Source organism: Cololabis saira, chromosome 24 (genome assembly GCF_033807715.1).
Source record: "Cololabis saira isolate AMF1-May2022 chromosome 24, fColSai1.1, whole genome shotgun sequence".
Classification (NCBI taxonomy): Eukaryota; Metazoa; Chordata; class Actinopteri; order Beloniformes; family Belonidae; genus Cololabis; species Cololabis saira.
Window position 1 is genome coordinate 15,305,691 of NC_084610.1, and position 16,037 is coordinate 15,321,727.

The window sequence follows — 16,037 nt, forward strand, 5'->3', positions numbered from 1 at the left end:
ATTTCAAGAATAAAGTCGAAATTTCGTGAATAAATTCGAGATTTTGCCTTTTTTCTCAACATTTCTTTTTTCTCGAAATTGTACTTCAACATTATTCTCGACATTTCGACTTTTTTCTCAACATTTCGACTTTTTTCACGAAATTGTATTTCAACATTATTATTGACATTTCGACTTTATTCTTGAAATTGTATTTCAACATTAATCTCGACATTTCAACTTATTTCTCGATTTCTTTTTCATTATGCACTTCGACAAAAAGTCGAAATGTTGAGAAAAAAGTCGAAATGTCGAGAATAATATTGAAGTACAATTTCGAGAAAAAAGAAATGTTGAGAAAAAAGGCAAAATCTCGAATTTATTCACGAAATTTCGACTTTATTCTTGAAATTGTATTTCAACATTAATCTCGACATTTCGACTTTTTTCTCGACATTTTGACTTTTTTCTCCAAGTGCACAATAAAAAAAATCTTCCCCTCTCAAATATTTTTTCTCCTCCATGGCCCTAATACTCTTCCGTACAGGTGACAGCGGCACAAATGTGTTTTTTTTTAATTCATGGTTTCCATTTACCTTTGTGTGTTTCATGAAGTCAGGTGTTACCAATGTGTTAAAAACATCCGAAGTCGTTGACCTTGATTGACAGTGTGAAGATTAAAAAAGCGCGTGACCTAGCTGTGCCTATCCTCTCTCCGTGTGCGGTCTCCTCCGGCTGCCGGGAACATCCCCGACTGGTGCCAATATCAAGGTTTGACTGGAGTGGATCACAACCCCCTTACAAGGCGGTTCAGGAGGCAGGTCCGTGTCTGCGCTGGGAATTCAGCCTAATATCTCCGCGCACCCTGCAACCTGACAACCTCTGCAGCCGTCACACCTGCTCCGAAGGGAAAACCTCTGCTTTGCCTCGCTGATAATTAGCCGGCGTGCCTGATAATGAATCTGTCCGCCAGGCCTGCCGACCCTGTTCTGATCTGAGGGGTCCTCATTACTGACGGCTTGGCTGCGCCCGCTTCCTTCCGCTGAGTTTAATTAGTGCACAAACTTCTCGCCTGTCTGAAGCGGCCCGTTATCTTGCTTTAAAGTCCAGCATCAGAGCTGTCCTCTCTGGGTAATTGGGAGCAGATGCTTGGCGGGTAAAGCAACAAAAATACCCCAAAGGCGTTTGGCAGCGCTGTCACCAGACGGACCGTCAGGCAGGCAGGGCCCGTGATGCTCTTCAGAGTGACATAGATGTGAGAATCTATCACACCAGTCCACCCCTCCCCATGATCCAGAAAAGAAGAAAGCAACCCCCCTTCTTTTTTTTTTCTTCCGAAGTCACAAAAGTGTCTCACTGGAAGGACCGATAGAGGAAATGAGATTATCGGCTTTAAGGTGGGTGAGGGGGCAGCGGAGGGGCTTTGTAATGAAAGGAGGTCCGGTGTTAGGCTAAACTGAGCAGGAATCCAATCAGCAACAACATCAAGCTAAAAAAAAAAAAAAGGAGCAGGCTGAGCGAGTAGCGTGTCAATGAAGGCATTTGGTGGTTATCTCCGGTCTTTGTTAACCTCGGGGCCGTGCTCCTCATGGCTCAGGGCGTCCGGCTAATTGAGAGGAAGACCAGCCCTTGAACACGGCGGATGATGGGAAGGGGATACTTAAACCACAGGAAGTGTTCACTCACTTCCACATACAAGAGGCTGCGGAGATGTGTGTGCTCTGAGCGTCGCCACACGTGAGGGTGAAGGCAGATCAGATACTGAAAACTATATCCGTGTAAGAAATGCCTCCTGTGAAGACCTGGAAATGTAAATGTTGGATTCTCGCTGCTCTGACCCCAGCCTTTTTCATACTGTATGCCTCCAGCCTCCTTCCCACACTGCTCATTCCTCCCTCATTAAATATAACATCTCTTCAAACTGAGGCTGAGTTTCCATGGCAACACCATCACAGAGATACTATTTTAGTTCGGTGTGTAACTTTGATATAAGGTGTAATCATGCCAGGCTGGACGCAACTAAATAATACCTCTGTTATAACTCCCTACTTTGTCTAAGTGCTTTCACTGGTGACCATTAAGCTCTGTTACCATGGTGATGCTTTCCCTAGAGATCACAGTCTGAGAATGATGCTTTACAATCAATTGGCCATTTCCTAAAGCATTAAAATGAATAAAAACAACGCTATTTCGCCAATTTCAGAGCTATTTCAAGCGTTGCTGGTTCATTTCTGTGTGGTATTTCATCCTCTGTCCTTCAAAGGTGACTTAAACGCTTTCAAACGGGAAGGTCATTACTTGTAGATGGGATGTGCAGTGTTTTGTTAGTGAAATGATGTGAACTTATTTGGGGTAACTTGATGAAGGAACCTTTAAGAACCAAACCAATCCTTTGTGGTGTCTGTGGCTGAGTGGGATGTTGACCGAGGTGCAGGATTCTACTTTATTTCTTTTATTTTTAACTTTGAAAGCAGGATTCTGCGTGTTCAGGCTCAGATATTGTGCTGCTCTGCCTTCACGTCTGCTGCTTTTCAGATCGGCAGCCAGCAGGTGATGGCGATGACGTCGCCGCCCTCTTACAGCATCTCCCTCAATCTGCTACTGGTCAAAGTCTATTTATTACTCTTATATTATTGACCCCCGGATCATTTAGCAGAAAGACCTAGGATGTGACCGGAGTGAAGAAGACTGGTTAAATATTTTATCAAATACAGGGAAACGCATGAGAGAAGCAAAAGGGGAAGTTTATTCAGTATAAGATAACTCATAGATTTTATTTCAGCCCCTCAAAACTGCACAGAATGAGTTTAATAGGAAATAACCTGTTGGAAATGTCAGAATGATATAGGGACATTTTTACATGTGATCTGGGGATGTAAACTAGTGTACACATTATGGGAGAAAGTATTGGAACATGTGAGTAAATGGCTGGGTGTGGCGGTACCTGTATCACCAAGACTGTGTTTGTTAGGGGATCAAACAGAAATATATCTAAATATGATCGGATAGTTGTGAAAGTCGGGATGGTCACACCTGCTCAAACGATTCTCAGAGTATGGAAAGTACAGTTGCCTCAGATGTTAAAAAATGGATGGAAATGATGTCAGAAGTTGCATCTTATGAATGCATGCTGGCTAGAGTGAACAATGAAGAGGAAGATTCTACCGTATTTTTTTGTAGGTAGGGCAGAGGGGAAATTTGTAGACGTGGTGCTGGATGTACATTCTGATTGTTTCAAAAAGAAAATGTGGATTTACAGGAGGCCTTTGTATATATGGTTGTATGATGGGTATACTGTATGTTGATGCTGTTATAAATGTTGTATTTTGAGTTTGAATGCATGTTCTTATATGTATGAATAAATAAAAAAAACTTTAATGACAAAAAAAAAAAAAAATTGACCCCTGCGGGATTTTCCCCTCAAAACTTATCTGAGCTCACTCCTTATAAAAGCAAACCTGGGTATCGTAGAGACAGTAAGATTTGAATATTTAGACACCAGCCAGAATCCTTCGACTGAGGATGAACTGACTTCTGGAAGACTGGGATGAAGCTCAGCTTTTGCTGTCATCGTTTTTGTTCAGGGAGGGAGTGGAGATGGTGTGTAATGCGTCAGGCATAAGGAACTTTGCTCTGGTGCAACAGATCATGGCAAAAATAAAAAAAAACAGAGGATTAAGTTGATATTCTGAAGAATAATGCCAAGAAATCTGTTGCCCTTCTGGTTTTGGCTTCTCACAAGATAATGACCCAAAACATCCACCCAAATTAGCCTAAAACTCTTAGCAGAACACCAAGATCTCCCCTTATTTGTGATCCAGAAACCAAATTCATGCCCTACTGAAGAGCTTAAAAACAAGCGACCTCACCTGTGAATAATAAAACCTGATTTACTAAAACTGGGCTCATGAGTAAGACATCTCAGCAAGGTTGCATATGTAGGGTGGAGTCATGATTAACCAGATTAGCCTCGTATGTTGGTGGTAATGAGCACATATGCTCTAACGTATGAACTAGTTCAACTGTGTGATGCATGCTGGGTAAAGGAAGCTCCCCATTACCTTGGCGATGGCTGTTTGCTTGTACATGCGAGTAACCAGGCCCATGACCTCGGTGAAGGGGTTGTCTGTTGTGACAGCCCCTGATCCCAAGCCCTTCATCAGACTCTCCCACTCCGCGAAGCTGGCCGACGCCTCCTGCGAGCGAGAAGAGCAGAGACGGTGACGCTACATCCCATAATTCCTCATCCACCCCTCTCCGTCTTGTGTTCTCGCCTGTTATTGAGATATAAAGGGCAAAACAATTAATAGTGCTGCTGGGTGTCCTAGTTTTTTTTCCTGGAAGAGGAAGAAAGAAAGAGGGTGACTAGAAAAAGAGAGAGAAACGAAGACCCAGCAGAGCGAGAGATGGAGAATTCCCAAGGATGCTTCCCCCTCCGACTGGGCTGCCGTGTTAGGTGGGTCATGAGCGACTCCCAATTATAGCCGCTCGGTGACAAGCCGGGGTCGAAGATGGAGAAGCAGCCCGGCCGGCGCGATAAATCAAAGGCGCCTCGCGCGCTCTCAAGGTGATTGCCGAGAAGTATTTAAGGCAGGAGGGGAGATCGCAGTGGGGACGGGCTGCCGGTGACGAGCAGCAGATGCTTCCTCACAAACAAGACATGCAGAAAAAACTTCATCCTCATCCTATCTAGGTTAACCCAGTCGCTTGGAGAAGCAGAGCTCACGGGGCTAGGCCTGTGTTGAGAAAAATAGATTTTCCGACTCTAAATCGATTCTCATATTAATTCCTAAAAATCGATTTGTATGTCTAAAGATCAATTTTTTTCATCATTGCATTACAACTTTTGGTATTTTTTTGTTTATGCCCAAAAAAGGAATGTTTTGTTGGACACTAGTGCCATGTGTTTGCCTTTAAATATGTTTAAATGTATGAAAACATTAAAGTTTTCAGTTATAATTGCATAAATTGTCTATTTTTCATTACTTTATATACTGTCTTGGGGTTACATTTGCATAAAATGCTAAAAACCAAATTCTCAAACATTAAAAACCGAAATAGGCCAAAAATGAAAAAAAATTTAAATGGAATGTGGGAAAAAATAAAACCGATTTCATATGTCCTCCGTTTGCTGCTCTGGATCTGTTTGATAATTCTGACCCCGGAGTTTCTGAAAGCAGTTCTATCAGCATTCTGGGAGGTGATTGGTCCTTACAGCATCATTAGCTGCCAATACTTGCTGTTGAATCTCAATATAATACTAGTATTAATATGTTGCATAACTACAGTCATATAATTCATGCAACAGCTCAAAAAACAGTTTTGATAACACTAACCCAAATCAATATCGAATCAGATTGAATCAAATCTTGATAGTTGATTCTGAATCTTAAGAATCGGAATTGATCGTGACATTTGAATCGATCTCCTACACGGGACGCTCTCTACACGAGCTAAAGTCCCACGCAGCAAGTTCTCCTGAAGAACCTCGAACCCCTTTGACTTTATAAAACCACTTTTCTGCACCTTTTCACTCTGGAACGGTGCTGGAACACCTGGCAACGTGAAATAATATGTAAAAATCCAACAGGAATGCACACGTTTTTAAAGCGCTGCATATCAAATGATGCAAAACTGTGAACCATATGGCGAGTCGAGGGGAGGTGGAGGTGGGATATGCCTGATTAAGCACATACATAAAAAGGGGGAGGGGGGGTAAGAGAGGGGGTGATAAAATGGGCGATGAAACCAGAACCTTTGTTAATCTGAGCAGACGCACGTACTGCGAACGCGGGTTCCCACCTGCATCTCGCCACCGTGTTTCTCGGTTCCCACAATGGCGGGAGATTGTGGGTGAGACATGAAAGCACTGCACCGTTTAGTGACAGAATTTCCATTTCAGTGGCTTCAAACCTCCTCAAAGTCAAGGACGGCTGAGAGAATAAACAGCATCGCACTGAAGGGCGCTACGCTGCTCTTCCGTCGCGTGTGCTTCCCCCAGACGTAAACACGCGCCAACGCTGGCACTCAATGGAAAATAAAAATATAAAAATTGTACATTTAATCATTAAGATAGTCTTTATGATCTAACAAAAAAAGAGGGCGCTTGATGACTGGCTAAGCACTCCGCCCTCGCGGTATTCAGCCGGCTAACGCCGGGAAAAGGCCAGGGCTGAAAAGGGAAAGGGCAGAAGGGGCATAAAAAGTGTCTGCTGGTGGGAGATAAAAGCCGTCATTAGGGAGTAAAATGAGACGGGAGGATTGAATGGTCCTGCTTTTCACCGTATACCATCAGCAGGCTAAACTCTGCTTCAAAGCAGCGTTGGTGTTGAGGAAAATAAAGCCCATACAGTCTTTTATGCTGGATATTGTTCCCACACTCCTGCTTGTGGAAGCAGGTAACCGGCCACTTCAGACCTCCATCTCTAAGCTCGGCTCATTTAACTGCGAGGACGCATCACCTGTCCACTCGCCTCGCAGCACAAACGCCTCATAGTTTTGTGAGCATAATAAAAGCAGAAAGTGGAAAGTGGAAGCAGTTTTCCTTCCAGCCGGCACTAAGAGGACGGCAGTTCCAGCTACCGGACCTGGCGTCAACTCCTCCTAAAAGTGAGCCCTACTTTGAACGATAGCAGGAAGAGGATGGTGGTATTTTGTCTCCTAGAAGCTAAACATAAAATTGCACTGTCATGGAAATCTGTTCATGGACCAAGTAGGCAGAGTTGGGTTGAGGGATCACTGCAATGCCTTGCTTTAGAGAAACTTACATATGCTGTTAAAGGGGACCTATTATGAAAAACACGTTTTTTCTTGTTTTAACATATATAAAGTGGTCTCCCCTCACCCTGCCAGCAGAGGAGAGATGAAATCCCATGAATTTCTGCAAAGTCTGTGACCCCCGCCCGACAGAGTCCCCCAGTGTCACGGGATTTTTTTGAGCCGATTAGAATCTGCTCCCGTCGTGAGTCACGACGGGAGCAGATTTCCATAGGTCGGCCTCCGCTGCTGAAACCACGGCCACAACTATGGAGCCAAATCAAGGCCAAAAGTTTTGCTAATTTGAAAATAAAATTTTAACCTGAAAATTCTTTTTTACAGTTTCAATTTTATTTTTTTTCAGTATCAGATCTTTTTTTCAGTTTCAAATCTTTTTATTTCAGTTTCAAATCTTTTTTTCAGTTTCAAATCTTTTTTTTTTCAGTTTCACGTCTTTTTTTTTCAGTTTCACTTCTTTTTTTTTCAGTTTCAAATTTTTTTTTCAGGTTCAGACTTTTGGCCCCGATCTGGCGTGGGGGGCGTGGCATCAACTGAGAGGGGCGTGGCATCATGAGTGACATCAGAACAGAGAAGGCGGGGGACGTTACTCAGTCATGTTGCCTTCAGGAAACGTAGGTTGCAGAAGTTATCAGTAGAAGTATAATTCAACACTGTATATACACCATATTCACGTGATTGGCAGTGGAAAAAACTGATATTAGTGACACATTTCTGTTTAAAAAGCTGTTTTAGACCGTACTTGGTAGTATGTGGAAGTGGGAAATGTCAAACTTTAAAGTGTGGCTGTGGAACTGTACAGTCTGGCATAGTTTATTGCTTTTATACTGCGATTGGTGTCAAGTTCGGTCTAAAACAGCTTTTTAAACAGAAATGTGTCACTAATATCATAAAAAAGAATTTTCAGGTTCAAATTTTATTTTCAAATTAGCAAAACATCTGGCCTTGATTTGGCTCCATACACAACCAGCTCTCTCCGCCGGCTGGAGCTTCCGCCATTGTTCAGCAGCGGTGACTGTTTTCCACCGGTTTCAACAGTGAGGGACAGTTAAAATGAGGTTTTGCATCGACATTTACCCTCATAAAAGGATCAGTTCCCACAGCACGGACCCGGCAACTGCACACAAGTCAGCGGTAAGTTCCTTTTTTTTTTATGTTATTTATATTTGTATGATCTTTGAATGGGCTAAGTATTTAGCTTAGCTCCGGAGCACCGGCGCCGCATACGGAGCTGCCGGAGCTGCTCACGGACCGGCCCGGCTCCAGTGTTCCCTAACGGAGCCACTCACTCGTTAGGTAAATTAGTAATACATTTTTTCTGTCTGGTTTCAGATCTTCCAAGCACCTGAAGCTGTTCAACGACACCTTCAGAAAACGCACGGTCCTTCCTTGAGCCAGCAATAGTACATAAATGTTATTTATATACAACTCATATTTTATTTTTTTAACAATAAAGTTGCCATTTGTGAAAATTCAGTGTTGTGATTTATTTACAGTTAACATGATTCATCTGTCTTGTAACATAAGAAATGATGAGAAATCTTCCTGTGTGAAGACGAGGTGACTAAAGGCTGATTTATGGTTCCGCGTTAAACTAACGCAGAGCCTACGGCGTAGGGTACGCGTCGATTTAACGCAGAACCGTAAATCAGGCTTTAAGATCCGTTTCCACCGTGTAACTGAATGAGAGCGTCCGACTATCACGTCCAGCTGCGTGACATCGGACGCTCTCTGTCCACACTGAAACTGTTAAACTCACAGCCAGTTACATGTAAGACAGTCTAATACAAAAAAAATAAAGCCATGGAATTGATTTTGTCGCAGAAGCTTCTCGCATGGGACACGTTTTGTGTATGACGCAGCCGGCTGCTCTGGCCGGAGCGAGGCTTATTCTCCTCCCCTCCTACACGTCATTCAAGCAGCCAATCAGCGCAGAGCCTCACTATCATAGCCCCCACCGCCCTTAAAATGAAGCACAGAAAAAGGCTTTGGAAGCGGTAAAACTAGAGACAGGGCCCACAGGCTGAATTTCTGATTTATGTAGAAAAAACAAGCTTTAGATTGTTTTTAAGACATTCAAGGCCTGTTTAAAATATACATTAAATGCCATAATATGTCCCCTTTAAAGGGAAATATAACACATTTGAGAAGATTTAGGGCTCTTTTATGCAATTTCTGGAGGGGGAGGATTTTATTCCAGCTATGTAGTCTACTGTTTACGGAAGAGTATTAGGGCCAGGAAGGAGAAAAATAAAAATATTTTTTTTCATTATGCAATTTGAGAAAAAAGTCGAAATGTCGAGAAAAATGTTGAATTACAATTTTGAGAAAAAAGTCGAAATGTTTAGGAAAAAAAAGTTTCATGAATAACTTTCGTTGTTTGGCTCACACACACACACACACACACACACACACACACACACACACACACACACACACACACACACACACACACACACACACACACACACACACACACACACACACACACACACACACACACACACACACACACACACACACACACACACACACACACACACACACACACACACACACAGCTTATCTAATCATCTATTGACCTTCAGCGTCTGCGTCGGACAGCTCTCCTGCGTCTGCGGGCGACGCGGGTCCTACGGACTCTCCGGCGCCTGCGGACGGGGCGAGAGCTCTGTCTGCGTCTGCGTGGCATTGTCAAAAGATATGATGAGAACTAGTAAGGAGTTCTATTTATAAACTCTGTTACAAGCATGTTGATGGAATGGAATGGTTAATGGAATTGATGACATCATAACTTGATGACATCATATATTCTTCAATGGAATTGATGACATCATAACTTGATGACATCATATCTTCTTCAATGGAATTGATGACATCATAACTTGATGACATCATATCTTCTTCAATAGAATTGATGAAATCATATCTTCTTCAATGCAATTGATGACATCATATTATTTGGGGTTTTTAGGGCCCGAGCACTTACAGTGCGAAGGCCCCATTGTATCTGTAGGAATTGTTTTTCTTTTTCCGACAAAATGAGGGCCTTTTTTCCCCCTAAACATGCCCCAAAAGTCACCAAATTTTGCACACAAGCCAGGCCTGGCGAAAAATGTGATATTTCATGGTTTGCATTAATGGGCGTGGCCTAATGGCTCAACAGCGCCCCCTGGAAAACTTTGTGCCTCAAGCCCCACAATACGGTTTGACGTACATGCATGAAAATCGGTACACACCTGTATCATGTCGCAACTTAAAAAAAAGTCTCTTGGCCATTTTGAATTAATTGTGTAATTTTGGCGCAATTTATGCCATTTCTTCAGTCGCTTCTTCGCCCGAACCGTAACATGCACCAAGGTGTGTTATACGTCAAAAGGTGCGTCTCGATCCTGCGGCGATGGGCATTACTTCTCTCAGTCAAAAGCGTTACCGTGGTGACGATAGACGCCAAAAAGCGCGCCCCCCCTTCATCTGATTGGTCCATATTTGATAGTTCCTACTTTCTGCCATAACTTTTGAATGGTTTGACATAAAGAGTCGTGGGTGGTGTCATCGAACTTAGTTTTGAGTCCTTGTCCTTTATTGGTGAAAATTGCACGGAGGAATATCTGGAATATCTTCAAGTGCCTATTTGTACGTATTAATGTGCCTTGTTCTGTTTTTTGTGTTTGTAGTGTAATTAAAAAAGTCAATAAAAATATTTGTCAAAAAAAAAAAAGTGAGCCCTGCCACCTGACGTCCACTAGGGCTGGAGATCAATTCAAATGTCACAAATCAATTCGATTACGATTCTTAAGATTCAGAATCGATTATCAAGATTTGATTCGATCCGGTCCGATATTGATTTGGGTTAGTGTTATAAAACTGTTTTTTGAGCTGTTGCATGAATTATATGACTGTGTAGTTATGCAACATATTAATACTAGTTATTACTAGTTAGTACTTATATTGAGATTCAACAGCAAGTATTGGCAGCTAATGATGCTGTAAGGACCAATCAGCTCCCAGAATGCTGATAGAACTGCTTTCAGAAACATCGTGTGGGTCAGAATTATCAAACAGATCCAGGGCAGCAAACAGAGACGTAAGAAATCGCTTTTATTTTTTCCCACATTCCGTTTAAAATTTTTAGATTTTTGGTCTATTTCGGTTTTTAATTTTTGAGAATTTGGTTTTTAGCATTTTATGCAAATGTAACCTCAAGACAGTATATAAAGTAATGAAATATAGAATATTTATGCAATTACAACTGAAAACTTTAATGTTTTCATACCTTTAAACAAATTTAAAAGGCAAAAACATGGCACTAGTGTCCAACAAAACATTCCTTTTTTGGGCATAAACAAAAAAATACCAAAAGTTGTAATGCAATGATGAAAAAAATTGATCTTTAGACATACGAATCGATTTTTAGGAATTAATATGAGAATCGATTTAGAATCGGAAAATCTATTTTTTCCACACAGGCCTAACGTCCACTGGTGTACAGAACCACAGACCGGGTCGAGCTCTCAACCGCAGTGCCCCTTAACATTTACGGGCTGAAATCCTGCATCATTGCTTTTCGGGGCATCTTCCTGATTGTCGTTTCATCCCTGGTGCGGCGGATCAGCGTGTAATTAACGCCGAGGCAGCGCCGCCGCTGGTTCTCCACACCTGCTGATGTGACACAAAATATAACAAAGCCTTGTGAGTGAGTGTGTGTTTCTGCGCCGGCGGCTCCCGCTGGGACTGAAACCCTCAGAGTTATGGCCGCAACATTCCAGGACCCGTCAAAGCTGGAAGCTTCCCATGGGAATTAACAGGAATATATGGGCAGAGGGGGAGGGTGTTAATGAGGATAAACTGATCTGATGCAAACTCAGGTGGAGTTTCTACTCCCAGCATTCCCATTATGTGATTGATCATCTAGAATCCTTCACACAAGCAGGATTACTGAAGTATTTGAGCCTAAGGAGAGCATCCAATAATATGAACACATCTGATTGATGAGAATAAACTTTCAAATAGGTGGGGGGAAGATTGTAGGAAGAAGCCAATAATTCCTTCGAGGAACGTTTCCTAAATTGCCGGCGCCGGTTCCCACGGAAGTGTTTTTCTGAAAATGTCAGTTTTTTGTTTGTTTTTTTCTTTTTAAACGAGGAGTTCGTCCCCTGTGGGCGAGGAGAGTCTGACATGACACCAGAATAGGTGGTCAGACTGTCAGCGCTGGTAGTTGGAATAATAACATCGGATTAACCGTTGCTAAGATACCCTTCAAGAGGTCCAGCATAAAGATGAAGCAGGTTGTAGAGTTGTTTTTGTCAGCCTGTTTCAATTTTAGTTTGAGTCTAGTCTTTGGGTCAAGCTATCATTTTAGTTTTTATTAGTTTTAGTCACGTTCATTCTCCTTTTAGTCGTGTCAAGTTTCAGTCGACTAAAAGTCTGAGCATTTTAGTCTTATTTTAGTCAGAATTATCCATTTTAGTCTAGTTTTAGTCAAAGATTGTATTTAGCCAAACCCATTTTACAATTCAAACAAGCTTATCTTATTATTATATTATTGTTACCTTATAGACTCAAGAATACATTAATTCCAGATACAGAAGACTCTAATTTGAGTTTACAACATATTTATTTTTCCGCATTTCTCCCCATCTTTTTCTTTTTTGACGACACATTCAGTTTTCTTTTCCACGTCTATGTAGGAAAGTATATCCAAAGATCTAAGAACTAAACTGGTTTAAAGACTAAACCAGAGGAAACTACCGTACTTAAAAAATGGATGTTAAGGATCTTTCTTAGAACATTGTCTCATTTTGGTCAACAGAAATGAAGACACATTCTAGCAGAGTTTTTATTTTGTAATCTACATTTTAGTCTCATTTTTATTCCTCTAAAATATTGCATTATATATGTAATTATCGTTATCGTCACCTGCATTTTCGTCTTGTCTCATTTTCCTCAGGTGATAAAGGTTCGTTGACGACAATATTTAGTCTTAATCTTCGTTGACGAAAGCAACTTTAGTCATTTGTGCCTAATTGTGGTTCTTTCTGTCCTGGTACAGTTGTATTTCAGTAAAACGAGGCCCGGAGCAGGTGGAAGCACAGGTTTGTGTGTACAGTGGATGTGACCAAAGCTGCCTCCTGTACCTTTGCAGCGTCTTTGGGCAGGTCGAAGGGGATGCGCTGGCGGACCTTCGGGGGCAGCTGGGTGAGCACCTCGGCTTTGAGGCGACGGATCATGACCTGGCTCAGCTGCTGGTGCAGCTCCGTCAGGTTGGACGCCCCGCGGCAGTCCCACTGTCTGCGGGAGCCGAAGTACCTGCCAAGAAACCGACGCTGTTAGTTTACATGAGCAGACATCGGACCGGCCCTCGGCGGCTCTGGATTAGTTCCCGCTGTGCAGCATCCGGTGGATCCCGTTCCCTGCTGAAGCAGGACAACTAGCTTATTTAAAGGTGGCAAGTTCATCCCAACACTCACTGGGAACTTTTTTTTTGGTGATCAAATGTTTTTATTTATATTTCTTTTTTTTTCTTTTTTTTTTAACTATAATGATGTCAAACAAACATTGTACACATATTTTCACCTCCTTCCAAACCCACCCCTCGGACCTAAGCATTCGATGAAAACAATTAAAGGAGCTTGAGGCAGGATTGAGGCAGGATTTATGAAAAAAATCCGTATACGTTTTAAGTTTTCTAGTAATAATGTCAGATGAAGCGTTCCAAACCAAAAAGAATGAGCCCTCTAGTGTATCTCTCCGTTGCCTTGAACAGGCTGTGTGCTGCAAAATGTGCGGGAATTCGGAGGCCGAATTTCCCGCGCTGTCCTGCGGATGTGACGTCACATGACGCTGCATGCACTTTCTCCCCGTTCTCCCGTGCCGGCTTCCCTGTTGGCTGCAGTACCCCCGACGGCCGTCGTGGTGAAGGGTGGCGCTAGAGAGTCTCATTTCTTAAAAGGAGCCTCATGCTCCTTTAATAAGGAAAATAGAAAAAAAGATAATACAACAATAAAAAAAACAAACAAACAAAAAAAGGACAAAATAAAACAAAGGCAAAACATAATAATATCAAAAACTGGACAGGATAGCTGCAACAAGGTAGTCTATATCAATTTTAAAAACATCTTTCAAGTTTGGCCTTCATTTGATCTGCTGCCATAAACCAAAATAAAATATTTTGTTGTTTTGCATTATGGATTTGGACAGTAGATATTCCCAAATAGGAGATGTTAAGCGTGTGTGGTGGTTTCCATCTTACTGCAATTATCTTTTTTGCTGCTGTTAGGCCAGCAAGCAAGATTCGTTTTTTGACATAGTGAAGCATTAATTGTGGATAGATTATTTAAAATAGGCGTTTGAGGGTTTACTGGAATATCCTGAAATGCTATCGAGGATAATGCAGTTGCAACCTGTTGCCAGAAGTTTGCAACAGGTTGGCATTCCCAGACCATGTGCATGAAGGTTCCTGGTTTATTCTGAGAACATCATGTACATAAAGAGCTAACCAGGATCTTCATATGGTAAACCTGGCAAGGTTTTAAATAAGTTCTATGTACAAATTGATAATGAATAAGCTGATGATCTGGGTTCCTGGAAGATGATATTATATAGGTCCATACATCATTCCAGTTAAATTTGGATCCCAGTCATTTGGATCCCTTCTCCATATCGCATCTACAGTAGGGCTAAAGGTTTATATGACATTTTTGAAATATATTGATATATAGTTGTGACCACGCCCCTTGTTTTTAACTTGTCTATTAGCTCATACAGGGGATGTTCAGATAACTTTACATCATTAATTAGGTTCACCAGGAACTTTTAAAAACTCATCAACCAGATGGATTATTAGAAATAAACTGGGCCTCCACACAAAGGCTGGTTATCTGCCATGTTGGCTGAAGGTGTGGACAAACTTTGTGCCGCCAAAATCTGTTGTTCCACACTTTTGTGCTTCAAGGTTTTATCCGATTAAAGATCCAAAACCACCACTTATTTTAAAACTGTACTTTGGACCGGCCTCTCCTTAAGAAATGTTGCCGCAGCACAGCAACTTCACTTTTATGAAAGGGGAAGTACGGGCCGAGCGGTGCCGCCTGGTGGAGTCTCAGCACGGCATTCCCAAGCCACAGCCGTGTTTTCAAAGTCCTGTCAAGTGATGGCGGCCGTCCCGTCCCCGACCGAGCAGCTGACTTTCATGGACGTCCAAAACAATGCATTTGATGTGTCTGTTCACACGTGGAACTGATCGGCGGCGGCAACCGGCAGCCAGCTGGCATTTAACGCTTGGCTTAAGCTGGGATCTGGCTCCGTCAACAAACCCTCAGCTCGACGCGGCGCTGCAGTCGCAGGTACCGCCGGCCCGATCCCAGCAGACACAATTAGAACCCAGAAAACTGAGCCACTTTTACCTGGAAGAGAGAGCACTCCAGAAAAGTGGAGGTCAAAGGTGCAGAGCTATGTTAAAATAACTTCATCTGGAGTATTTTACACCCAAGTCTTGACAAAATGCTTCATTATGACAAAGCAAAAACATCTATTTGAGTAATTTATTTAAAAAAATAAGTCCTCAGGCTCATTCATTATCACTTTATTTCATTTTATCTGTTATTTAAGCGTACTCTTAAATTAAATACTTATGATTTTTGAAAACCGTGCAAAGTTATGGATAAGCCCTGAATGCAGGCATTGTGTGTAAAATTATCAAATTGGTTTAATTCACCGCACAAATCGGCACAGATTACTTTTGTAATACTGTATTTGACTCGGTCTTTGTATGTTTTACCTCTTTGCTTATCATTTTATTTGTTATTGACTGTTTAATTGTGTCTTGACGCTCTTAATGTACCTTTGAATTACCTTGTGTTGAATCGTGCTATACAAATAAACTTGCCTTGCCTCGTTAAGACACTCTAGTTCTGATCCTCTAGATGTTTCTCCAGTCGGATAAAAGTGCACCTGTGTCTGGTTTAATAGCCTTGACATCATAACAACACACAGATATGTCTATGTGAAGCTGGGACGAGAGGACCGTCCATGAACCTGTGCAGATGGGACTGAATCAGGGCTCACGTCTTCTTCACATATAAAACTCTCAATGACCAGGCTTCCCTCGTCTCTCAGACCGCAGGTTTACTTGTGGTTCCTAGGGTTCCTATAATCGAAGGTAGAACCTTCAGGTATCAGGTTCTTCTCCTCTGGGACCAGCTGGAAGCAGACTCCCTTTACAACTCCAACACTGAGCTTAAAACATTAATTTTTCTATAAAACTTGCCCTGACACACCCCTCA

General features: G+C 42.1%; 1 protein-coding gene across 1 annotated transcript in view; it reads right to left on the reverse strand.

The window, feature by feature from the left end:
* The window catches only part of zranb3 (zinc finger, RAN-binding domain containing 3), a 141,877-nt gene that overhangs the window by 85,813 nt on the left and 40,027 nt on the right, over positions 1 to 16,037 (reverse strand). Inside the window, exons 7-8 of the mRNA XM_061715461.1 lie at positions 12,891 to 13,062; positions 4,041 to 4,175 (exon numbers count right to left, since the gene is read on the reverse strand). Coding sequence (XP_061571445.1) covers positions 4,041 to 4,175; positions 12,891 to 13,062 — 307 coding nt within the window. The remainder of the gene's footprint in view (positions 1 to 4,040; positions 4,176 to 12,890; positions 13,063 to 16,037) is intronic.